General features: G+C 36.2%; 4 protein-coding genes and 1 pseudogene across 4 annotated transcripts; 4 read left to right on the forward strand and 1 right to left on the reverse strand.

Annotated features, from left to right (window-relative positions):
• The first annotated feature begins 427 nt into the window (after positions 1–427).
• LOC111458607 (NAC domain containing protein 50-like) lies at positions 428–4,498 on the forward strand. Its single transcript, XM_023101367.1, has 4 exons — positions 428–801; positions 1,081–1,370; positions 1,635–1,877; positions 3,540–4,498. Exons 1-4 carry the CDS (start codon positions 579–581, stop codon positions 4,122–4,124), a joined length of 1,341 nt encoding a protein of 446 aa, XP_022957135.1. The 5' UTR covers positions 428–578; the 3' UTR covers positions 4,125–4,498.
• Positions 4,499–5,241: 743 nt separating this feature from the next.
• On the forward strand, positions 5,242–9,131 carry LOC111458550 (NAC domain-containing protein 53-like). Its single transcript, XM_023101293.1, has 6 exons — positions 5,242–5,601; positions 5,720–5,997; positions 6,121–6,315; positions 7,563–8,093; positions 8,175–8,292; positions 8,388–9,131. Exons 1-6 carry the CDS (start codon positions 5,436–5,438, stop codon positions 8,792–8,794), a joined length of 1,695 nt encoding a protein of 564 aa, XP_022957061.1. The 5' UTR covers positions 5,242–5,435; the 3' UTR covers positions 8,795–9,131.
• Positions 9,132–10,629: 1,498 nt separating this feature from the next.
• On the forward strand, positions 10,630–13,285 carry LOC111458939 (4-coumarate--CoA ligase 1-like). The gene is made up of 5 exons (XM_023101826.1): positions 10,630–11,925; positions 12,080–12,345; positions 12,424–12,491; positions 12,635–12,737; positions 13,049–13,285. The coding sequence occupies exons 1-5, from the start codon at positions 10,797–10,799 to the stop codon at positions 13,172–13,174; spliced, it is 1,692 nt and encodes a 563-aa protein (XP_022957594.1). The 5' UTR covers positions 10,630–10,796; the 3' UTR covers positions 13,175–13,285.
• A 1,617-nt stretch (positions 13,286–14,902) lies between these two features.
• LOC111458712 (glycine-rich cell wall structural protein 1.0-like) lies at positions 14,903–16,147 on the forward strand. Its single transcript, XM_023101506.1, has 2 exons — positions 14,903–15,323; positions 16,086–16,147. Exons 1-2 carry the CDS (start codon positions 14,903–14,905, stop codon positions 16,145–16,147), a joined length of 483 nt encoding a protein of 160 aa, XP_022957274.1.
• LOC111458826 lies at positions 15,758–23,291 on the reverse strand (annotated as a pseudogene).
• Between the last annotated feature and the right edge of the window lie 2,480 nt (positions 23,292–25,771).

Genomic DNA, 25,771 nt, shown 5'->3' on the forward strand with positions numbered 1-25,771 from the left:
GTTATCCTATTTGTGTCAATGATTAGTTCGATCTAAAACTCAAGATAACCGTTTAAGATCTATCAACTATTAAATGCACTGAAGTCAAACCGAACACAACTATAAAAATATTAATTATTATCTGAAATATTGTAGTAACGTTTCCATTCTTACCCTAGGTAAACTAAAAAATAATTAAATGTATTAAAAAATGTTAAACGACATTTAAATATCAGTCCCACCTTAATGGTAATTAATATTTTATGTAATATGATAGAATAAAACATTTAATTGTAATTAATTTCTTATAAAAATATTTAAAAAATGTAAGAAACTTTAAACAATCATTAAATAACTTAATTAATTATGAAATAGCTTAATTTAAGTAATTATCGGAGATTCAAATTTACATAAATAAATAAAAATTCAAAACCAGGGTTGGTTTCGTCTTTCCCCGTAAAGAATCCCTTGTAATTGAAGGTATCTTTATGTAGTTTCTTCAGCACCAATCAAAGTCTTATCTTCAACCTTTGGAAACCCTAATCTCCATTTCCAGAGCTCGTAGTTCCAATTCGCAGAACCAGTCGAGATTCTCGCTAATGGGTTCGGAAGCCTTGACTTTATCAACGCCTCTAGCTCCGACGAAGCCCGTCGCTGCAGAGGCAGCTGCACCAACAGCACTAGCTCCGGGGTTCAGGTTCCACCCGACCGATGAAGAGCTCGTTATTTACTACCTTAAGCGGAAGGTCTGTGGAAAATCCTTCCGTTTCAATGCTATTTCCGAGGTCGATATCTACAAGAGCGAGCCCTGGGACCTCGCAGGTAACTCAGCTGCTGCTTACGAACTCTTTCTTCTCATCTTCTTTGATTCTTCAAATTTATGCTCGGTTTATATGTCTACTGGCTTGATTTTGGGTAGCTAGTTGGTCGCTCGTTTATTGATTTTTTACTGATGGAAATTTATTTTAAAATGGCCTTCTTGCTTTCTGGTTTCATTTTTATAAAGCTTCCATGGTCAATTGGCGGCTGCAGGTTTCTTTATTGAGTGTCTGAACCAGGTCGTTTAATTAGATTTTTTTTTATTTTTTATGTTACATTTAGGGAAGTCAAGGTTGAAGAGCAGGGACCAAGAGTACTACTTCTTTAGTCTGTTGGACAAGAAATATGGAAATGGGGCTAGGATGAACAGGGCTACATGCCAAGGGTACTGGAAAGCCACTGGTAATGATCGGCCAGTCCGCCATGACTCAAGGATTGTGGGCTTAAAGAAAACATTAGTGTTCCATAGTGGTAGAGCACCAGATGGCAAACGGACCAATTGGGTCATGCATGAATATAGGCTTGTAGATGAAGAACTGGAGAAAGCAGGAGCAGGAACGGGAAGCTCGCAGGTGAGGCCATCATGAAAATTTTCCATGAGCAGTCCATTTTGTGTTGTTTTGGCGGCTGTGCTGTGCTTTATAAAAGCGAAGGAATGTACGGATTCTGATACTTGTGAAATATGTTTAGGTGAAGTTTAGAGTTCGAGTGACGATTTTAAGATTCAGTATTCTTTTTTTATGTACTTTTTTCAGCAAACATAGTGTTTGGATTTGTATGTGGAGTTCAGCTTCTTACTCAGCTCTCTTTCTCCGCCGTCCTCTTCTTTGGAGAAGGATGCATATGTTTTGTGCAGAGTATTCCACAAAAGTAATATAGGACCCCCGAATGGACACCGTTATGCACCGTTTATTGAGGAGGAATGGGATGATGCTGGATCAGTTTTGATTCCTGGAGAAGAGATTGCTGATGGTAAAATAGCTAGTTACGATGCACAGTCCGAAAGGAACAGCAATAGTGTGTGTGCTGCTGAGGGTAGTAACAATGGTGCACGTGACGAAGGGAAGGACGGTATTCAGGTATGTGTTTCTTCGAACTTAGTTAGGAAGTCATTTCAATGCGAATTTATGAAGTTTGCTTTGAATAATAGGAATAAATGAATTACAGAGTTATGCCACATCTTGTAGTATGCTTGTAGGCTGATCAGGCAGTAATTTTCTTTTTTTTTTACATACCCGCATATAGAAAAATCTACGCACATCATGTAGAATCCTTGGTATAACGCATCTAAAACATTTGATCAAATGTAGGTTTGTTTTCTATGATGCAGCAAGCTAACCTGTTCTAGACATGTATATATTTTTTGAGCCAGGGATGCATCTCGCATGCTTAAATATGAAGATTTTTTGTTTTGTTTTGTTATGTTGATTTGGTTTATATGCATCATCAATGCTGATGACTAATCACGGTGAATTATAAGTGTTAATTATTATTTCCATAGTAATTACTTCGCTGCACTGGACTGAATGAGTAGGGTCGGGGGATTAGAAACTACTAATTTCCAATGAAAAGTAGTTTAATGGGGGGAAAGGACAAACAGTGGGCTAAGATACGTGATTTGGAATTCCAAACAAGGATAGAATTTAGATAGGTCATGGCTTTACAGCCCTTGATCTAACCTGCAAGCAAAAGGTGCACAAGAAAGGAGCTGAAAGGTTTAGCCGTCGGGCTCGCTTCTTTGTGCTCCTCTTTACTCAATAGCATTTCTCATGGTTGGTATCCTTAAAAAGAGTGAAAGTTTTCATGGGGATGTGGAACTTTGATACGAAGGAGGCAACCGTCCCAAGTCGGTGTACCTCGTCCCGGATAGAATCTGATTGCAAGGTCACATTTTCTTGGTTGCTCCTTTGCAAATGGATCCTGGACCTTCATACTCTCCTTTAATTGGTATGTAGCCTTCCCTATTTCCCAAGTTAGATTCCCCTTCTACACTTGGATACCAACTGGAGACTTGACTGTTGAAACCATATGGCTGCATGTTGTGCGTTGGAAATGGCGTACAATCGAGGAGCTCAATGGAGATTGTTTTAGTCTGTCACTCCTGCCAAGTTAAAACGAGTAGGAGTCTTCGAAAGAAGCAGGAATTCGAGGATATAGCGATCCAGGGAGAATATACACTTACCCTTCATCCTTCCTACCGAATTTCAGTCGAGAGTCTCAAACCTTACTTGCCAAATGATCGAATGGTCGAAAATTGAAGTAATTTCCATGGTACCGAAAACTTCAGAATGTATGTAAGCTTCCATTTCTTCAGCTCTCATGGAAAAAGTTGTGCCCTATGGTTTTTGAATCTATTTCCTTATCTCATAGGAAGGTTCCATGATTATTCGTTACCGTAAAGAGGAGAATGTCTCTTAGACAATCAATTGGATAAAAGAGGGTTCTTTTTAGTATCTTTATTTGTTTCTTTTTGGATAAGAAACAATTTCATTGATAGATGAAATCTACCCAACTATTGTGCAATGGGGTGCATCACTCTTTGTTTACTCATCTTGTAAGGCGTAATTGAGTTTGTTTGTCGGGTTGTTTTTCGAAACGTTTTCCAGGAAAATGCACATGTAGTGAGGGTATTCATTCATGTATTTTTACATCGACTTGATGACGGTCGTTGACGTTTAAGTGCCTTAAATTTTTGGTTTCTTGTCCCTAAGAACAGTTACATTTTTGTGTTGTTTCCCCAGGAAAAAACTCATTTCATCAGTAAAGATCCTGTTATATCGAAGGATCCTCCAAGAAACTCTCATAACTTTTTGTTTATGTGCAAAAGTGAGAACTTGGAGGATTATACCCCACCCTCCATTATTGCTAATCCTAAACCCTTCCCGCTAATGAAGTATAAACGAAGGCGGCAAAGTGACCTAAGCTCTGAATTTTCCAAAGGTTCTGAGAACTCATCCATGTCAAATGAAGAGCTCAGCTTATCCGAAACCGTGACGGACGTAACGACGACAAGTGCGACAACACCAACGACGAAGAATTTCCTTTCTACCTTAGTGGAATATTCACTATTAGAATCTGCAGAACCGAAGGATACTCCTGCTCCTCCACCTGCATTAGAAACCTCAGATCTTAGTTCATCTGTTCATCCAAGCATCCTGAAATTCATCCAAGATTTGCAACATGAGATCCACAAGACTTCTATGGAAAGGGAGACGCTGAAGTTTGAGCTGTTGAGCGCTCGAGCCATGATTAGTATCCTTCAATCCCGGATTGTCGTGTTGAATAAGGAAATTAGTGATTTGAAGTCAAAGTATGATAATAATTAATATCATCCTTGAATCCTGGATTACCATGCTGAATAAGGAGACCGTAACGATGTCGACAACACCCTATGGCTATGCCCTGTAAATTGTTGCTACCATTTTGCTCTCTTTGTACTTTATCGGCATTCGAATCCGGGCTGTTGTAGTAGCTACTAATATAACTAGTTCAGTTGTCTAAGCAACTAAGCTGTGTTGTAAGAGTATCAATTTAGTGAAGCCTTTAAATTTGAGAAGAACTTCAACCCATGTTAGAACTTCATGTTATGCTATGCCTAAAGACCATTGATGATGTTGTTGTTAACTTCAACTTCTCAGCTGCTGGCATTTCATGAAATAAGGTTGTCTTAACTATTAATTTAACCCCCCATTTCCAGTCATTTTTACTTCCTTTTCTTTTCTTACCCTTCAAATTTACTTCTTATTTCATGTTTATTTACTGAGCTTATTACGTTGATATGTTAAATTTGCTCGGTCTTCCATCTTTCACAGACCATCTTTCAAGTTTGTGATGAATGAACTTTTTATCTATTCGATATTTTTATAAATTCATGAATATTCTTACTTTAAAAGAATATTTCTATTATATATACATCACGTGTAAAGTTAGATGAAGTCAAAATTAGCACGAGGATCTGACTAGACATATGTACTTTTAACGTATTAAAAAATTACTTTTTTTTTTTTTTAAAGGTGAAATAAAAAAAGATATTCTATTTAAATTCTCTTAGGATATGTTAGAAAATTGGTTGCAAGTTAGATACATTTTTTTTTATAAAGAAAAGTAAACAGAAATAAATAGTAAAATAAAGTGAAAGGTAAAAAAGTTGATTCTTATTAGTCACTTTTTCTTTTATTTTTTTATATTTTATTATTATTATTATTTATAACAAGTTAGGTAAAGTAACTAAAACTAACCCAAGACACGTCAACAAGAATTTTGTTAACAGATGATTGGACATTATAGTGTCACCCACGTGTCACCGTCAACAGCATTGCCACACACGTTGATCCAATTATCGAAAAAGTCTGTTATTGACACGTAGGCGCTGTGACGCTTTTATTTGTCGACACATGTGACAGTAGCATTCCCCCTCCTCGGAGTCGACTTTTCCACGGACATTTCTCTATACATATCTCTCTCCCTCTCCGCCTCGTTTCGAGATTTTTTTTTTTTAAATTTCCCCTTCCGAACGAACAAACCGTAACCCTAACTCTTCAACTTCTTAATTCCTCCTCCCAATTCGATTCGATTCTAATCTCAAATCTGAATTTTCTGTTTCATTCAGAAACCCTAAATCCAATTTTGCTTGATTTATGGGTCGAGATTCTGCTACTTCGTTGGCACCGGGGTTCCGATTCCACCCAACCGATGAAGAGCTCGTCAGTTACTACCTGAAGCGCAAAGTCTCTGGAAAACCCTTTCGTCTTGACCCTATTTCTGTCATAGATATCTACAAATCAGAACCCTGGGATCTCCCTGGTTAACCACCCCCCCTTCCCTTCTCCTGTTGTTGAGATTTGTGTTTGATTTTTTTGAAATTATTTTTCTCCTCTTTCGGATTTGTGTGGAATTGAAGTTGTATTGTGGGCTTTGTCAGGGAAGTCGAAGCTGAAAACTAGAGATTTGGAGTGGTACTTCTTCAGTGCTTTGGATAGGAAATATGGCAATAGTTCGAGGACTAATAGGGCTACGGAGAAAGGATACTGGAAGACAACGGGAAAGGACAGGCCGGTTCGTCATAACGCGACGACTGTTGGAATGAAGAAGACCCTTGTGTATCATATTGGGCGGGCTCCTCGTGGTGCACGCACCAATTGGGTGATGCACGAATACAAACTCACTGACGAGGAGATGGCAAAATTTTCAATTGTTCAGGTTAGAATAGGGCGAAGTTTTAGCCCCTTCTCTCTTTTTTGTCTCTTCGATTTGTGATTTCTTCCTTTTTGGAAGATGTTGTAATTTTCTTGGGATCTTTTGGTTTCTTTGTTGGGTTGGAAGGATGCGTTTGTGCTATGTAGGATATTTCAGAAGAGTGGTACTGGACCAAAAAATGGAGAACAATATGGTGCCCCTTTTATTGAGGAGGAATGGGAAGCAAATGAAGAGCTGGCTCTGGTACCTCGTGATGAACAAGTGGCTGATGAATTGCTAGGCGGTGGAGGCCTTCATGTTGAAGGCGACGACTTCAACGAGGTATGCACTTTATCATGTCATAATTTATAAAGTACTCGCCTCTTCAAGTGAAATGGCTGTGTAGTATATCTGCCGTTGGGAAGTGTTTCAGAAATATGATATAGAATATGTTGAAGGGGATTATGGGTAGATCTATATGAGAACTGCTGAAGATTTGAAAGGAACCTGAACTTTTGAACACGTAAAATGATCGCTAATCAATTGCCTGAGGTTATTAGGAATGTTTGCCCAATTGTTGAGTGAATAGTATGTGGTTGAGCATGAATTGTAAACTTTGATTGAACAATTCAAGAAGAGGGTAAAATACTCCAAAACCGTTGAAGTATAAGTGATAAGCTTCTAGAACCCTTTAGGCCTGAAGCAAAAACCCTTATGACCATGGACGACTCTACCTGAAACCTAGAGTTAATGCTTTTGAACGTCGAAACCACTTATATACATGTTGGTTAGGATTGAAATTTAAACGAGCGAGTGGCTAACAGATCAAGTTTGTATAACCTTGCCTGTGATGTGGTAGGAGTTGGTCACAAATTGTCTTTCTTGCTATGTCTTGGTGCAAGCGTACGTCTACTTACTGCTCTTATGATCTCTCTTTGCTTTTGACCAATTGGAGAAATCTTTTGTAACTCCTTTTTTGGGCCTATGCCCTTATTTTGTAGTTTTAGACATCAGTGACATCTGTTTATTGAAAAAATGATGTGGATGTTGGTGTCATAAAGATAGCTATCAGGTGGAAAAATGTAGTGAGAAACTAGACAGATTTGCGAGATTAATAAATGAAAAAAAATATTTATTATGGGAAACATGAGACAATGTAAAGAAATTAGGACGGTGGGTGAAAGAGTGAGAACTGACTACAATTTATTTGAACAATTTTTCAGAAGCATGCTAAATTGAGCTGGACTATGGCTTTACTGTTTTGGAAGTTACTAGGCTTGGAACTTTCTTATAAAAGAATGGGTCAAAAGCAACATATTAAGAGGAATTTTTAACATTTCAGTTCACTATTTGACATTCTTGTAGCTAAGTTATGTTGTACAAGTCTATATCGTCGTCAAAACTTGGAAATGAAAGAGAAACGGTATGATATGGATCCCCATAACCCAACATGCCTTAGTCCTTGAGATATAGACTATTTATCCATGATTTCTGTTTACTGAAGTGGATTGCTCGTGATCGTTTCCTGTTTGATAAATCACTATTTATAGTTGGGAAATATCAGAATTTTGTTGAACTCTTTTCTACAGAATGTTGATGAAGGTATTCTATCTGAAAGTGCTCCGCCACCACCATTTAACTTCTATTATGGTGAGACCAGCAACTCAATTGAGCAACCTGACAATTTCATTGAAGATGATCAAAAGGCTGCAGTTGGCATATGTGAGACATCAGAGCTTCCTGATGGACAGACGTTATTTGTTCTACCAGACGAGTGTGGGTTACGCGATAGATTGGTCAAACATGAGTATCTTGCTGAGTCGAGCAATGATGCTGATGCTAATGCTGCTGATGAGGTCGATGCTGGTGATGTGGATGGTCGTTACGTATTGAACGAGCCATTCTTTAGTACTTCTGATAATCTTTCTTTTAGTGATGAACTACTTTTGGAATCCAATGAGCTCTCAAACCCTACTGAAAGTGATCCTGCTGCTTTTGACGTGCTTGAAGAGTATCTTACCTTCTTCGACGCAGACGGTGAAAATGAAGATATGTCTTTCGATCCTTCTGAAATTCTCGGAAGTGACAGTTCTGTTCCTGATCAATCTGTTGTTTCAGAGGTCAATATTGCTTCATTTCACCACTTAGTTTTATTGGCTTGTGACATTGAATTTACTTCTCACAAATGCGTATGTCATTAGGTCGCTCGTGATGCTACTGAACATGCATCTTCCTGCACGCAGACTGCAGATTTACGTCACGATAATGAAGCCTCCTCCTCTTCTATTCCAAAACCGGAGGATCCAAAAGCAGAATCAGGTGAGTTCAATCAGTTTCTATTTTATCCGTTCCATTCAGACACTTGCGACGTTTTTGGTTCGTTCTTTCTTATCATATTTATATTCTCGTGCCAGACATCAAATATCCATTCCTCAAACATACAAGCCATATGCTGGGCAGCATTCCTGCTCCATTCTCTTCACAGTTCACTTCAAAAGATGCTGGTATCCATCTCAATTCAGCGCCACAAGCTTCAAGTTCGGTTCGTGTCACTGCAGGCATGATTATCATAAGAAACATGGCACTAAATGGAGAGGAAGTGAACAACTTGTATGGCAAGAATTCAGACCTCAACTTTATCTATTTGTACGGGATCATCGAAGGTGACATTGATTCATCTCAGCTGTTACCAACTACTGGTGTACATTCCAGCAAGTCGGGACCTCTGATGTCTCGCTACTTCATGTACTTCTTCATCTTGTTCTGGGTTCTAATCCTGTCGGTGAGTTTCAAAGTTGGAAGCTGCATCCGTTCCAGGTGACTCGTCGAGTTTGAAAATTTGGAGTAGTATTAGCCTTAGCTGGTTGTTTAGAAACTTTCTAGGCTCCCAAATACAACACATTTAGACCAACTGTGAACGAATTGTTTGCTAACCTTTTATCTCTCTCTTCTCTTGCCTTTCAATCTCTTAACTTTTCAGAGTTGATAGTTGCAGGGCTTTGCTGTACTTACCGTTTTATGAGAGTAAAGGTTGCGAACTTCTTTGGATGAACCATTGTAATCTTGAATAAGCAAAATCTGTCTCCTCTGGCTATGCCATAAGGATTTCCAGTGGTATATACTTTCAAATCGTTCAGTGTTTTTGAGTTCGAAGTTCATTTGTATGGTGTCGATAATATCATGAACTGCCATATGATTTACTCGAACAATTCTTCCTTCTAAACCTCTTCAGTCTTTGTCTAACTTTTGACTTTTCTCTTTGTTCGTCCCTATATGATACAGTTACTTTCTTTATTTGAAATTTCGAAATTTCAGTCGATTTTAGTTTTAAAGTTTTTAAAAATAAATGTTATCTTTAACAAAAATGAAAAAGCATAATTATCAAAAACAAAAAAGGTTATCAAATAAGTTCTAAATTAGCCACCGGTCATTTTCAACTATGTAATAATGTTCCATTAATACATCGGCATCAAAGTTGGCTGGCAATTAAAAATGTACAGACGATTTATTTGTTCCAAAATATGTTACATGTTAGGAAAGCAAATGGTATATTAATACAAAAAATATTATTAAATCAGAGCATAACGCACTAGTTTAAAGTAGGCATGTGAACTGTGATCCTCCTTTTTATCAAATTAACAAAAAAAAAAAAAAAAAAATCTTTTAAGTTAATCTTCATATGATATTAATTACACACATTTGTTTTTATCTTTTTGTTTCTAGAAAAGTGTAGAGCATAATTAAGTCAAGCTCAATTCTAATGGATTGTTTCATTATTTATCATTCATTTACCATTGTTGTTAAATTAATATTTGAATTTTCATTAAATTTTACAAATTACTAATCAAATTCTGAACTTTATAATTTTATGTCCTGTAAATTAATAAATACTAAATAAAACAAGATTAAAATTTTAATTTATAATTTAAAAATCATAACTAAAATAAGATTCAATCAAAAACTCAAAATAGTCATTACACTAGAGGTAGCTCAATAATGAGTTGGAATAAGAATGATATTAAACGCCATTTATAAATTATAATTCAAAGAAGTTTAACCAATAAATATGGAGGGCAAATAAATTCATTATTTACCTATACAATAAATAAATATATATATATATATACACACACGAGAGTAATTATGTTGGAATTGAGTCGTATAACTTCTCATCTGTTATGGCTTAGCCCTTTTGTGGTGGATATTGGCGACTCCCTTCTTCTATATTTTCAAAGAAAGAGAATTAGGATATGATTTATTCGAAGCAGCCACCGATATAAGAATGATGCATAATTGTTTTCATATCAAGGGAGTCGCGACTGATCTATCTCATGAATAGATAGATAAATGTTTAGATTTCTGCGATTTTATTATTTTTTTACCGCGGTTGTTGAATATAAAAAATTTATGACACAAAATCTTATTTCTAGAGAAGAGAAGAGGTAATAAATTGGGGTATATATATATATATATATAATTGTAAATAATTATGAGAAGGAAATTCAAACTTTAAAATTTTAAGAAATAAATATTTTCAGCCCTAATTAAAATCTAAGCTTAAAAATGAAACTTTTTTCTAATTTTGGTATAATTTAACCATAATTTTGGCCGGCCGAGTATATATAGATTTGTTCAAAAAATAATTAAAACCCCACATTTCGTTGTCTTGCTTTTTTAAGTAAAAGACGAAAAAAAAAAAGAAAAAAAGAAAGGAAACGTCGATTATGTCGCCTAAAGGCATCACAAGTTTGTCATCCTGTTTCTGATACCTTTTGCACTCACTGATAACCGATTTTTGAACCTTCGCTCGTCGACGCAAAAATATGTCCCGCGAAGAATCCTGCACTGCTCCGGCCGCCGTAGAATTTCGGCCGATAAACTCACCGGGTGGTTACGATGTGAATACTGCGGTTTATCATTCACTCGTCCAGTTTGATGAAGCTCCTAAGATCTCCACCAGTCCAGACCTCGACACGGCTACTTTCGTTTTATCGCAGTTTCCGACGGCCGAATCGCGAGTTGCTCTTATCGACTCGGTCACGAGCTCGCGAGTTACTTATGGAAAACTCAGTGCGTCGACACGCTCTCTCGCTTACGGACTTTATCACGCACTTGGAGTTCGAAAAGGCGATGTGGTGTTCGTTTTATCCGCGAATTCTGTTTTGTATCCGGTGATCTGTTTGGCTGTGTTGTCTATTGGTGCTGTGATAACGACGGCTAATCCTGTAAATACTGCGTCGGAAATCGGAAAGCAAGTGAGCGATTCATGTGCGAAACTCGCTATCTCGGCTCCCGAGGAGCTTCACAAATTGAGTCCGACTGGAGTACCGACGATTCTAACTACTCGGCCTTCTTATGGCGATGTTTTATCGGTTGAAGAGTTGATCGAATCCTGTATCGAATCGTTTGAGCAAATGCCGAAAACGAAAATCGCTCAGTCGGATACAGCGGCTATTTTGTACTCGTCGGGAACTACCGGGACAAGTAAAGGTGTTGTTCTAACGCATTCAAATCTTATCTCAGTTATCGAACTTCTAACCTGGTACGTGGACGCGAGTTCCTCTCAAGACGACGTGTTTTTGTGCTTCGTTCCGATGTTTCACATCTACGGCCTCGTCTTCTTCGGACTCGGACTCTTCTGCAGAGGAACTACCATTGTTTTGATGCAGAGATTCAATTTCCAGTCCATGATCGACGCTATTGAAACGTACAAAGTAAATAACATACCGGCAGTACCTCCGGTGATCTTAGGGCTAGTGAAATCGAGCGGTGGTTCAGACTTATCATCGCTGAGACGTATTGGATCTGGAGCTGCACCGCTGGGAAAAGACGTAGAAGAAGCTTTCCGAGAGAAATTTCCATGGGTGGAGCTTCGGCCAGGATATGGCTTAACAGAGAGTACTGGCGCAGCGACTTGCATGATCACAGACAAAGACGCAAGAGCTCATCCAGGTACTACAACATTAGCAATCACCAATTCAAATTAATTCTTAACTCTTTCATTTGTGGATCTGAAATTAGGTATTAGATCGAACAAGTGACTACAAATTTACTGTTGAATCCAAAATTGTTGTAAATTTAATCATTGATTCACATTCCTAACAAGGTTCATGTGGAATGTTGATGCCGAGATTTTGTGCAAAGATCGTAGACATTGAAACAGGAGAGGGACTACCGCCGATGAAGGAAGGCGAAGTGTGGCTGAAGAGTCCAACAATTATGAAAGAATATCTCAGAAACAAGGAAGCAACAGAAGCCACCATGGATAAAGAAGGATGGATGAAAACAGGAGATCTCGGATACATAGACGAAGATGGCTTCCTTTACATCGTTGATCGAATCAAGGAACTGATCAAACACAATGGATATCAGGTACAAACAAACGCCTCACCTCAATTATATCGTATCATACTCTGATTAAGCTCAAGAACTTCAAAATTTTCAACGAAGGTTGCTCCAGCTGAACTGGAAACAATTCTTTTGAGCCATACAGAAATTCTAGATGCTGCCGTTATACCGTGAGTTTAATCTCTTTCTCCTAATTTTCTCTTTAATGTGTTAGATGAAACCAATTGAAATACCATTCTTCACTTATGATCATTCCCTAAATAATGAACGTATGAATCAAACATTGAACATAGAGACTGTACCGTGTTTGCAGAGCTGAGGATGAAGCAGCCGGCCAGATTCCGGTGGCTTGTGTGGTGAAAGCACCCAGTTGTAAGCTCACAGAAGAACAGGTCATCCAATTTGTCGCTTCCCAGGTACTTCCTCTTTGCACCCATCTCCTAATTTTGCCCTAATTGGGCCCAATATCAAATGGGCCCAGTCTCAAATGGATCAGGCCTAGCCCACGCAACCCTCCAAATGTATCCATTTTCTCCTGCTTTAATTAAGAAATGACACGGACAGCTATCACACCATAAATATGAATTAAATAAATAATTAGTGTTGTTTTGATCATGATTATGATCATTAATCTAATCTTAATTGAAAAAATTGCTTCAAATTATGAAGATTAGTACTGCCCTTATTAAAAAAAAATTACTGTAATTAAAGGAGTGAAAATTTTCAGGTGGCAGCCTACAAGAAGATAAGAGGGGTGAGATTCATGAGTAGCATACCAAGGTCACTTGCAGGCAAAATCTTGAGGAAGGATCTTGTCTCACAACTCAAACAACAGGTTTTGTCCAAACTCTAAAGACCCTTCAAAATAAATTATTCATATGATATCTATAATATATGATGGGAGATCACTTTGAACCATATAATAATAATAATTAATAACAAAAATTCACCTATATATTCCAAATGTATGGTTGTGAATTCATCTGACTTTCACTCAAAAAAAAGGTAAAATTTCAAGAGATTGGGATTATTATTTATTTATTTACTAAGGTGGGAGCATATGGTAATGTTAGTATGATTTCTAAGGAACCATATTATATAATCCACAAAAGGAACTGCCATTTGTCATTCTAAGCTTTAGAATTGAGAAAAAGGGATGAAATTAGATATAATTTTCCACTAACGCAAATCCATTAATTTTTGGAGTTTTAATTTTGTGGAATTGGATTCAAATTTTAATTATTGTTCGTATAATTTACTTATTTATCAAATATAATAATAAAAATAAGTCGTATTAAAAAGTGAACATTTTATATATTGAAAAAATAAAATAAATAAATAAGTATCTCTAGAAGGTTCAATGTTGTGTCAATTGCCTATTGGTCATAAATAAAAAATTATTTTGAAATTCTCCGTCTGAAGAATTTATGTAATGATTAATAAAACAAGCACAAGCACCACTTTGACTCACGCGGTTCAAGGCCATAACTTATAGAAAGACGACCCGTGGCTTGTAAATGTGTCTATATTAGATATAAAATTAATTTAAAATTAAAATAAAATTGATTAGAGATTTACTAGTAATTTTTTAAAATTTAGAGATCAAATAATAGATTTACTAGTAATTTTATTCTTCTCTCATCCTTTTAATTATATTAAATTGTGGTTAGTTAATTTCTCTAATATTTTTTTGGGTTTTTCTAATAATTTCTAATTAACCATTATATAGGAATATAAGATAAAGAATAGTATAACAGTGTTAACACATTATATATTTGTTTACTATCTTACATCTTATTGTAAGGTCGTTAATCCCAATTTGGGTTAATTAACTAAATAATTTAATAAAAAAACAATCCTAAATTTTGCTATCTAACCCATAGATTGGTTCATAAATTGGAATTCATATGATCTCCCAAATAACTTGAAATTAAAAAGCTTCACCAAACATGATCGTGAAAGCACTTAAACAATAATGATGGTACGCACGTGAAGAAAAGATATAAATTCTTTAATATTATCTTCTCAACATTATGAACGCAAACCACAGCCGGTTTTGTAATAGAAGTCAAAAAGTGGAAGAAAAAAATGCATTTTTTTATCTAATGAAAATGCATGAAACTAAGAACGAGAGAAATAGATTGTTCAACGAAACTGCTAGGATACAACACGACTATTTCATCATAATCGTTTAATATAATTCAAAATCTGTATATCTCTTATTTCTCGATAAAAAATTGTCATAGTAGCGGTTTGATCGAATAATTATTGGGAGTGAGAATGGAATAATTTGAGAGAGAAGTAGAGAGGTAGGAAAGGAAGGGCGGTAGTGTGTGCTTATTTGATGGCCACTACACTCACCAACTCCACTAAAGTGAGGAAGAAGGTACTAGAATTGCCAAAATGAGTTTCAAAACGTAAGCTTTGCGAGGCCTATAAATAAGGGACAATAAATCCCATCAATTCCACGCATAAAAAATCAAACCTTTGGCTTACGTAAAGCATCCCAACACTTCCCTTCCCTCCTATTCTCACATAAACTGCTTTTAACTTTTCTCTACGTTACTGAGTTTAATCATCAATGGCTACCACCGGGACTATCGGTTTGGTGCTCTTGGTTTTGTTAATGGCGGACTTAACTCTTGCTGCTAGATTCCTAAGGGGGTACGGAGGTGGTGGTGGGGGTGGTAGTGGTGGGGGTGGAGGTGGCGGAGAAGGTTCAAGACCTTGGTCAGGTTCGGGATATGGTTCGGGGTATGGCTCTGGGTATGGTTCGGGATATGGCGATGGTGGCTATCCTAGATATGGAGATGAAGGGTATGGGCCATATGGGCCATATGGGAGTGGTGGAGGTGGAGGGGGAGGAGGTGGTGGTGGGGGAGGAGGCGGCGGTGCAAATGGAGCCGGGTATGGTCACGGGTTTGGATCGGGAAGTGGGTCAGGGTATGGGTCTGGTGGCGGAGTAGGACGTGGCGGAGGAGGTGGTGGAGGAGGTGGCAGAGGTGGAGGAGGAGGAGGTGGCGGCGGAGGAGGCGGCGGGGGCGGAGAAGGAATGGGAGGAGGGTCCGGATATGGTTCGGGATATGGGTCGGGATATGGAGGAGGCGGGGATTAAGAATAATATATTATATGAGGAAAGCATTTGAAGAAATAAAGTGTGTAATAGCAGCGTCGACCTAGAAAGATGATAATAAAATGTGGTGTGTTTGTTGTATTGCGAGGCTTCAAATAATAAATCTTCCAGTTATTAACAATTTTACTCTCTTTCTTGTCATCTCTTAATCAATAAAAGCTACTAATAAAAAGGAACGTAAAATATTATAAACAATAGGAAACACTCAACAAATTTTAAGGTCAGGGAAGAAGGATAATGAAAACAGGATTTCCGACATGTCGACATCTTGCAAAACGACTAATAGAGTTGGGCTCAAATTCATGAGGCCCAAAAGATGGCCCAGAAGCCCACATGGGAGGTATATGCATATATATGATAGTTATTGCTAACAGAACATACAAGAACAAAATCTCTCAGCAAACCCCAACATAAAGACTAAAGAATTCACCAATTAATAAAAATAGAACATCCTAAAAAGCTACAATATGTTGTGAAGAGAAGGCAGGTTCAAACAATTTAATAGAGATAAAGCTCAAAACATAAATATAAAATAAATTCAAGGCTACAATTGTATAAACAACTTGACACTGCTAATCTTTCTATTTGGCTCATCAATCAAATTATGGCGTTATCTCTCTCAACGCACCAGGATATCTTAACTATTTTTCCGCTCATTTCCATTGCCATTGCCATGCTCTCCCTCAATGGTAAAACTGAAAATCTCCCGGCCTTGTTTCTACAAACATTCAGAGCTTTCGCCATTCTATCACTGTGCTAGAACCTGCATCGATTCGATAAAGAAAAAAATGCTATAGATCGTAACAGAACTGTACAAAGCATCGTTAATGGATTTGAAAGGCATTACCCTCTCAGAAGCATATGCTACTTTCTGCAGAATCATCGATTCAGCAGCACGGATTGCTCTTTGTGACCCTGTAATCGTTACTTTCCTGCAAATTGTGGACCAATCAAGTATGCATTAAAAATGAGTGTTAGATTAAAATTTTAGTTCTTGAACTTTGAGATTTGTACCAAGTTAGTCTCTAATCTTCCAATTTTACAAACTATTTAAAATTCACATACGTACTAGGCATATAATTGAAAAGGGTTCCATTAGACATAAAATGAAATTAAGTTTTATGACTTGTATTTGTCACGAAACTACAAAATTGAAAGTTCGATCTATGAGAATTTTTTAAGTTTAGAATCCAACACACAAAAGACCTCAAAGTGCACGGACTAAATTTGTAATTTAATAAAAAGAAACACCCTAAAAGAGTCGGCTGGTCAAAGAAAGGCTCCAATCAAACAAGATAAAACCTAATGGATAATTACAAAAATCTTTACATATCATGCCTCTCTTTGGATCTCTGCATGTAAAGACTTCTATAATTATCCATTACGTTTTATGTTTGCTTCACTGGAGTCCTTTGACTTCATGGTAACAGTTGCATATTTCCCTAAAACTTTCCTATTTCTTTTCCAGATCAAGTATACAACTGTTACCATGAAGAACTTACAGACCAACAGTATAAAGGGAGTAAATATATCAAAAGAACCTCTGTACCTGTCAGTGGTTCCGGACATGAAATCTCCCCTATCAGATATCTTAATTCTGGCACCACTAGCCTGTAATAAGAAACGCTTTTGAATGTAAAAAAGTAATACATGAAGTAACATTTGTGACTTGAATATTATCAACCTTGCACGGAAAGGAAATAGGAAGCGTTGGAGGTGGAGGGGTTTACACAAACCTGACTAATTTCCAGTATGTTTCTTCCGCCACGACCAACAACTAATCCGATGTGGCCATCTGAAACGCCAATAGTCAAGGAGTTATTCCGTTCCTCCTAGACAATTTCAAAAGATCTTCTGTCAGCAATATCATAAAGTCACAGAGAAGTATAAGAAATATATATGTGCAATTGCATAAAGTCCTCATTTCATGCAGTTGCATGCATTGAAAACACTTTTTCAGCAGTTAGTTGGAGGGATAGAGAGAAACATAGCTGTTAAAAGAGAAAACCAGTATCTAGATTCTTTTAAGTCTACAGGGACGGATTGAACAGCAACAAAGAGACGGATTAAACAGCCACAAAAAGAAGGATTAAACAGCAACAAAAAGATGGATTAAATAGCAACAAAGAACGGAAAATGCATAAAATTTCTCTTTCAGACCATAATACAGGAAGGCTATCTACGATTTTTTCATGAAGCTCAATTGAGTTCGGCACCATGATAAATGGCTTCATTTACTCGCTATCCTGTTTTCACTCTTCTTTTCTTTTTCTTCATTACTTCGCCTCTGTTTACCCTACTGAAGATCACATTGATGAAATTGAAGTCATTTTATCGTCAACATCAACTATATTAGTTAATAATACGCATGGCATGGGAATGTTGTTCAGACAATATAATCTATCATCCACATAAAACCATCGTTAATTATTTCTCAATTACTTTCTGGAAAATCTCATAATAACGATATAAATTGCCATGGTATCATAAGCCGGTACCAAATCCATTGTGAAAGAAAGGTCAGCAATAGTGATAATTTCCATGGTATCACAAACCTTGTTGTTTTGAAACCTCCCTCCAGTTCCTCCGTTGGATCCGGAATTCATAGCATTGTATGATGCTGTAGCAAAAGGAAGTAAAAGATTAAATGGCCAAGGAAAATAACGAAAACAGCAAGAATTTACATGCGGGAAAACTAGTTATTCATCTTTTCCTTCTTTTTCTTAAGTATAAATATTTTTCTTCAGTTGTGATTTAAACCTACAACTACACTGCCTGTTTGATTTGCATAAAAACATAAATTACTCGTGTCATAACAAAGATAAGACAACAGCATCACACATAGCAGATGAAAGAAAGTGCCCCAAAAAAGATGGACATTTTGTGAACCACAAAATGCAAGTGAGCGTTTAATAATTTTTGTTCGGAATAATATAATACCACAATGAAATAGAAAAGCTAAATAAAGACATACTCGGGTATGAAAATGGATAATTCATTGACTGGGTGTAATGTGGATCCTCAGATAGCTTTGAGACAATCAAGTCAGTAGCTCGCATCTGTTCCTCTATGGTTCCAGACAGCGTCACCAGCCTATCAGTGGATCCCATATAGTTATTATCTTGTGGGGATATCTTAATGCCAGCTTGAGAGTCCTCAATAAATGTCCTGCAAAATGGTACAAGTGCGTTAGTGCCCAAAAACACACTTTTATGGTGTTTTTAAGGTAGGCAACCATAAATGACAGAATACAAGTTTTCAATCAGACTGATTTTTTGTCGATTAGATGGAAAGTTACCTAAAGACATAACCTAACTATTAACCTCCATTGGGAGTTTCCAAGGAACTAACCAAACTTGCGTTAATTACAAAGGATTACAAGACAAATCAAGAAACACCAAAAAGATAATTGGAATTTGGCCAAACCAGTAACAGCCGACAAGTTCTGTCTCATATAAAAAAGAAATAATAATAATACCAGCTGACAAGTTTTAAAACCAAATACTACTAACCACTAGAAATCATTAATGCAAATCAAGTTATAAAAAAAATCTTTGGAATGATAAGTTAAATCATAATCGGAATTGTCACTGTCAGTCTTATTTTCTGATGTAGTGCACATGAAATAAGCAGAAGTTTTTCTTCTGGAAAATTCTGATGATCAGACATTTTAAAGAGCTCAAAACTTAAGCAGCTGCTAAAGTTGGCCTGTCACTCCAAAGATCAAATGATATTATGTTCATATAAAAATCAAATGATAAATTTGGAATTCAAATAAATGATTGTGCACAAATGAAAAATGATAGAGAAAAAGTCAAAGATGCAAATAAAAATAAATTATATCCACGATGGTTTGGCAAGCACATACATTCTCACATGACAACGATTTGATCCTATAACATTTGGTTGGAAAGATTATAGTAGGATATTAAAATAATAAATTCGTAAGAATGTGGCCACCATAAATTGAACTCATTCCCTTTGAGTCTTTTATTATTAAGATGGCTATTTTAACACTTAGATGGTTAAGATGAAAAAAATTATTGAGAAATTACCAAATCTTTGGCAACAATTTTAAACTGAATCAGAAGCAAATGGAATGATTATTTGATGCTCTTAAAAAGTCAAGGATTAGGTCATCTTCTAGCCAAGAAAAGAAGCAGAGTAATAAAGCATGATTTATGTAAATTTCAAATTCCTCTGATTATGGAAACTCTGTCCCTTATGTTTTTTCCTTCCCTTTTCTTTTTCCCATTCATTTACGAGTCATTTATCCAACGCGACAAATGTTCTCATATAGTTCTGGAATCTTCAATTACCTGACTGAGATAAATTACAACTGTTTTATGCATATCCTGTATGTGTAGGAAAGGTACACTCATTAAATCAATGTGTTTATGAAACGAAAGGAATGCCACTCAATATGCTTAGACAAGACGGCATAACCATTTTAGAGGCAACAATTATTTCCATCCTTCAACCTCCTATTCCATACTTAAATCTCAACAAGTTGAGATCATCTATCTAGGGGCAGACTCTCTCTCCTTTTTTTTTTTTTTTTTAACCCCACAAACACAACACTGAGTCTGATACTCAAACATTTACTCCTTAACCATGATATGAAAACCTAAGGAAATCCATTTTGTCATCCAAATCAAAAGTCACGTGCAAGATTGAAATCCTTAAACAACATTGGTACAGTACCATTACTTGCTTCCTGTGAGGAATTATCGTCTAACATACACCATTTATGGGTTGATAAAACTTAACACATTAGAGCTCTGTCACAACAACAAATTCAATATGAGGTCTTTGGCCCATAGAGGTTAGAATACTCAAGATTGGCTTTAAAGAAACTGTCAAAGTTGGGCTCAGTTTCCCTCAACCCGTTGCCTCTGTCTTAGGAATGAAGAGAGAACTTAGACCATTGGTTTCTCCACTCCTCCTTTGCTGTCAACGGGTGGAATTCCATTACAAACCTATTTGGTGTGTGTGGCTACTTGCCAAAAACTATTGATGGTTGGCTCCTTGAAGTTTCTTGAGGTGGAAGCGTCCAAAAAGGCAAATATTGGCTGGAGAGAAATCAGACGATCTTTGAAGATAAGTCATCCTCTTTGAGACTTTCTTGTTGAAGTATATAGCTTACCATTTCTTGGTAGAGTTTTTGTTTTAGTCCCAAGAATTATTTTTGAAATTACAATCCTTCTACAACTTTTAACTGTTGGAAAGCTCTTTCTTTTAGCTTTTTTGTGGGAGGGATTTCACTCAACCCCCTGCCCCTAGGATGTATTTTCCTTTCTTTTTCTCTTAATACAATTTTGTTTCAGGAAAAAAAAAAAAAAAAAAAGAGTGACCTTACTAGCATAGAATCTGTTCTATATTAGATTGAACCATGTTTAACAGTAATTAAGTGGAGTTCAAATAGAAAACAGCATAATCTATCAAGTGGTACTTTCTTCCTGGACATGACTGAGAAACTTGAAAGTAATGGATTATGACGAGAATGTGTACCTCCTTTCAATAAAAGCATAAACAAGAACTAGCATAATAGGATCTAAATCTGCATTCTACACAATTATGTATATAGACATAGAGTTGAAGGGAAAAGTTCCTAGATAAACAAGCCAGCAGTTGTTTAACAATCTGTGCAAGGAAAGTGAACCCTCATGCAAATTTAGATAGAAAATACCTTCAAGAAACTATAAAAAAAATGTTCACTTGGCAATTATTTTTCTGATCTGTAAGTTGAATAAATAAATATACTTAAAACCTTAAAATCATAGATTGTGTCTAATAGGTCCTGGACCTATTTTAATATTTTGTTAAAATTCACAAACCTAATAGACACAAAGTTGAAAATGTATGGACCTATAAGACACATAATTAAACACATAATTAAAAGATCATGTATCAATTAGGCACTTTTACAACTTGGGCTAAACTAATAATTTAACCAAATTATAATTAATAATAAACCGTTTAAGCTAGTAAATTATAAAGCAATTAGTAACCATGGTGTTAGAAAAATAAGGAATAATCAACGTACTTTATAGTGGATCCTCCCTTGCCAATTATAGCACCACATGAACTATGGGGAACGATTAATCTCACTTTTGTTCTCGGTTCAGCATCATCTACTTCTTCAGCGTGAAGCTACCAGCAAACACAATTTTAATCAATCATAAACAGTAAACATTTAAATTCTAGAGTGAACTTGTACTGCATAGTGGGGTTACCTCACTCAACAACTTGGCAAGAACGAGTTCCATGGCCTTCAGTATTTCATTTATTGTTCCAGATACCATAATGATCCTATCAGTGGTTCCAGGGAAAAATTCATGGTTCCGTGACAACTGGATTCGTGCACCAGATTGTGACTGGAAATCATTAATTGTTGAACCACCTTTCCCAATTACAGAGCAGCGTTTGATACCAGAAACCTAATATATGTAGCCTTTTCCATATTATCTGACAATAGCAATTAGGATGACTGAGACAACATTCATAAGCAGAAAAGGAAGTAATCTTGATATCCGCAAAATGTACGGCACATATGCACCATCAATTAGAAATATATGTAGATCCTATTAATAAATTAATCTACAATGTTGAGAATGTGACAGAGCTAAAGCCTTTGATATAAATCATAATTATACATTGTAAAGAATCGTGCATATTCCAGTGTAGGTGGTAAATATAGAACGTCTTATGAATCCTTGCTTTCTCATCAAATTTTACATAAGACTTTTTACTGCGTTTTCACAAAAGAAAAAATGATAAACATCAATGGTGAAGAAGAATTGAGGAAAGGTTTTATCTACATCCCAATCCCTATTAGAAGAAATCGTCATACAGATTCTCATTGAGGCAATTTCAGGAATTAAAATGAGAAATACACGGGAAAAACAAGTTCGTCATGTCCAAAGAGCATTCAACGTTCAGCTGCCTTCATGAAATTATAGAAGAACCAATGGTTAAAAGACAGTTTAAATACTCTGCTTGAACAAACTTGAAACTTATCCTTTTTCTACTTGCTGTCCAATCACCAAAGATAGCGAACTTTCGACTATTATGACATACACCAGGAGACTCAGTGCGCTTGTTGTCAATCGACGGATGAACCGGTGGCAATGGCACTTCAAGAAAATGACAACTGCTCCCCAATTCATTCGGTCAACTGTGATAAATCTCAATAGACTAATCCTTCCCCCAGACCAAAAACAAAAAAGACCTACCAGAAGTCAGACTCTCTTCTTCTAAGCTTTCCAGGCAAAGAAGCAGGAGTCTCCAGGCCATTGGAGGTCGAAATTGCACGATTTCTCATTCCCTCCGACGGCACAAATAAATCAAACAAAACACTTAAGGCAAGGGTTTAAATTCAAAAAATAATGAGAAAAATAAGAAGGTTGAACAGAGAGAGAGAGAGAGAGAGAGAGAGACGCAATTGCATCATTCGTCAAACAAACCGATCTGAAACAAAAACACTCGCATACAAGAACAGCTCCAAGCATACACAATTCTTACAAAACAGTGAGAGTAGGAATCAAAATGTTGAAAATGACAGTAAAAGAGCGATTAAAATCAGATCAGATACCTGAGTTCGGAGATTTTGGCAGCGGTGGAGATCGCTTCGTAGGTGCCTCCGGAGACGAGACGTATGAGGACTCGGTGGACTCCATTCTCCTTCCTCCTCCTTCACGTCGGCGGCGGCGGCGGCGGCGGCGAGAGAGAAAGAGAAATAGAGTTGCAGAGTAGTTGATAAATGGGGAAGAAGGTGTGGCAGAGCGCTCGCAAAAACTCGACTCGTTCAACACCAAAGCCAAAATGGAAGCTCAAGTTGAATATGCAGTTATATTTTTCCTTTTTATTTTGTATATTTAATTATTTTATTGGATTGTCTAAAAAATGCAATTTCTTTTCTTTTTCTATTTTTTCTTTTTTAATAATAAGGATATTTTGGGGGCGCCAAAACCCTTATCTGCGAGCGAGTCTTTACGTAATTATTAGGGTTAAGTACAAGATCCACCTTCCAAATTAGAGTATTTTTTTTTCATTTGTTCAATATTCGAAATTTTAAAATTTTGTAAAATAAAATGGTTGTCCAAAATTTATAATTAATTTATTATTTGCTCGTGTGATTGAGTCCTGCCTATTTAGTAGCTCTATAGTCTTTCAGTCGAGCTCCAATCGCATTGGTCTTACTCGGACTTTGATCCACTTACATTGAGTGAAGCTCAATTAGTGTCTTAAGCTATTTATTTCTATTGGGTCTGTCGCGATTGACAAGGTAACTTACGAATTCACCTCGAAGAGTGGTTTAAGATCCATATTCTCGCCTGTAACGTAATTATTGAGTACCTACGTGGCATTAGCATAGACGTCAAATTCACCTCGAAAAATGGTTTAAGATCCATATTCTCGACCGTAACATACCTACGTGTCATTGGCTCAAACGTGCTTCTCTGTTGTCATTTTTATGGTTCAAAATTTCACTTATAGGTTGCATAAAAAATATACTTAAAATGCTCTATAGTATATAAATATTTACCTCTATAGTATATAAATATTTACAGAGATATTAAAAAATAAATGGTATAGTTAAAATTGCTTACATAAATTATCCAATATTTATAATGAAAACAGAAAAAAAAAATTATGGACAGAAAAAATTTAAAAATAGTAAACTTTTAAAATTTTATAATATATTTTTGTAAGTGAGTATTTAATTGAATGGTCTCGAGCCGAGAACACAATTGAAGTCATTGGAAATAAGAATGTTTTTCGGCCCATTTGACATTCCCTTAAACGGACTAGATGTTTGTAAATGAAGGGACGAGACAGGTCTGACATTGTTCGGAGCTTAAAAATCACTAAAATATAATTATAATCATGGTTTGAAATAAGTTGTTTAATTTTAAAAAATGATTATTAATCGTTAAAACGAACGTTTAATTTCAGGTTTAATATATGCTTAAATTTGTCTCTTACGATATTTTATAAAAAAAAATAATAACAATAATAAAAATAAAAAATAGAGGAGTGAACAAGGCAGAGCTCCCGCTCGCAATGAAATGGCGGGGAAGTTTTGAGTTATGACGAATCCGTTCGTTGTCTGTTCTACGAATCCGTTCGGTGACTGAGAGAGCCTGCAATTGATCTGTTAGTGCCCATCCAGATTTTCCCTAGGCGTTGTTGATTGATCGAAGCAAGCAGATTTCCATAGAAGTTTGAGATATTCTCCGGCAAGGTTACAAGCTGTATTGATTCTCTTTTTAATTATTTTCTCTTATTCCGATTTTTTCACATCCATTTCCATGAAGATCATTACAGTTTTAGTTTCCAGTCGCTTTCTTATATATTCGGATGTTCGATTTTTACAGCCATGAGGAATGGCCAAATTAATGGCCGATAGTGATACTCAGTAAATTGAAAATTTTCTCTTTCGTCATTCATGACAACGAAATATACTATCGATTGAGTAGATAATTTTTTTTTTTTTCTTTCATATTGGAATAGTTTGTTGCTATATCTGCTTGAGAATCAATTGGATAGGTATTGGTACAGGGAATACAGCGTAATACGGCCAAATTTAGTTTTTATCTTAGTGGTTAATAAATTTATCTGGGGCCTTGTGGCAGCTGTATTAGTCTTTGAATAGATTATCACAACCTTCAAAATCTATGAAACAGTCAATGTCACGATTTGTAATTGTCATTGATTGGGTGGCTATCCTATTGCTTTTGCTGCTTAGTGATCAAAAGAAAAAAAAAGGTATCCAGATCATATTAAAGACTGTGGTATTAGCAATGTAACGGTCCAAGCCCACCGCTAATAGATATTGTCCTCTTTAGACTTTTCCTTTTGAGTTTTCACTCAAGATTTTTAAAATGCGTCGCTAGGGAGAGGTTTCCACACCCTTATAAAAATTGTTTCATGGGTGGAATCTCACAAGCCGCCTCGAGTTCCCGGGTTCAAAGTGATGGATGGAAGATTCTTTTTTATCGAAAATCCAGTGATATGGGATGTATAATGTAGAAATCTTTTTCCTGGCTAATCTACTCCTCAAGCTAAAGGGATCTAAAGGGATTTTTCCTTTCAATTTCCTATATGTTTCGGTTTGGACATCTAGACCTCACATTCATCTAGAAATTCCTTCTGTTGTCTCTGTAGTAATGACCCTGTAGGAAGCTGATCTTGTTTTTGTTCAATTTCCAGGCTTTTAGTTTGCTAATCTTCATAATCTCTATCTATTTCCTCCTTTTTTTTTTTTTTTTTTTTTTTTTTTTTTTTTTTTTTTTTTTTTTTTTTTTTTTTTTT

This window comes from Cucurbita moschata, unplaced genomic scaffold, assembly GCF_002738365.1.
Source record: "Cucurbita moschata cultivar Rifu unplaced genomic scaffold, Cmos_1.0 Cmo_Scf00021, whole genome shotgun sequence".
Classification (NCBI taxonomy): domain Eukaryota; kingdom Viridiplantae; phylum Streptophyta; class Magnoliopsida; order Cucurbitales; family Cucurbitaceae; genus Cucurbita; species Cucurbita moschata.

Coding starts and splice junctions, on each gene's coding strand:
- LOC111458607 (XM_023101367.1), top strand. CDS start 579: ATGGGTTCGGAAGCCTTGACTTTATCAACGCCTCTAGCTCCGACGAAG. Junction 802..1,080: donor CGAGCCCTGGGACCTCGCAG/GTAACTCAGCTG, acceptor TGTTACATTTAG/GGAAGTCAAGGTTGAAGAGC. Junction 1,878..3,539: donor AAGGGAAGGACGGTATTCAG/GTATGTGTTTCT, acceptor TTGTTTCCCCAG/GAAAAAACTCATTTCATCAG.
- LOC111458550 (XM_023101293.1), top strand. CDS start 5,436: ATGGGTCGAGATTCTGCTACTTCGTTGGCACCGGGGTTCCGATTCCAC. Junction 8,094..8,174: donor ATCAATCTGTTGTTTCAGAG/GTCAATATTGCT, acceptor GTATGTCATTAG/GTCGCTCGTGATGCTACTGA. Junction 8,293..8,387: donor GGATCCAAAAGCAGAATCAG/GTGAGTTCAATC, acceptor TTCTCGTGCCAG/ACATCAAATATCCATTCCTC.
- LOC111458939 (XM_023101826.1), top strand. CDS start 10,797: ATGTCCCGCGAAGAATCCTGCACTGCTCCGGCCGCCGTAGAATTTCGG. Junction 12,492..12,634: donor CTAGATGCTGCCGTTATACC/GTGAGTTTAATC, acceptor CCGTGTTTGCAG/AGCTGAGGATGAAGCAGCCG. Junction 12,738..13,048: donor TCCAATTTGTCGCTTCCCAG/GTACTTCCTCTT, acceptor GAAAATTTTCAG/GTGGCAGCCTACAAGAAGAT.
- LOC111458712 (XM_023101506.1), top strand. CDS start 14,903: ATGGCTACCACCGGGACTATCGGTTTGGTGCTCTTGGTTTTGTTAATG. Junction 15,324..16,085: donor TGGTGGAGGAGGTGGCAGAG/GTGGAGGAGGAG, acceptor TCAACGCACCAG/GATATCTTAACTATTTTTCC.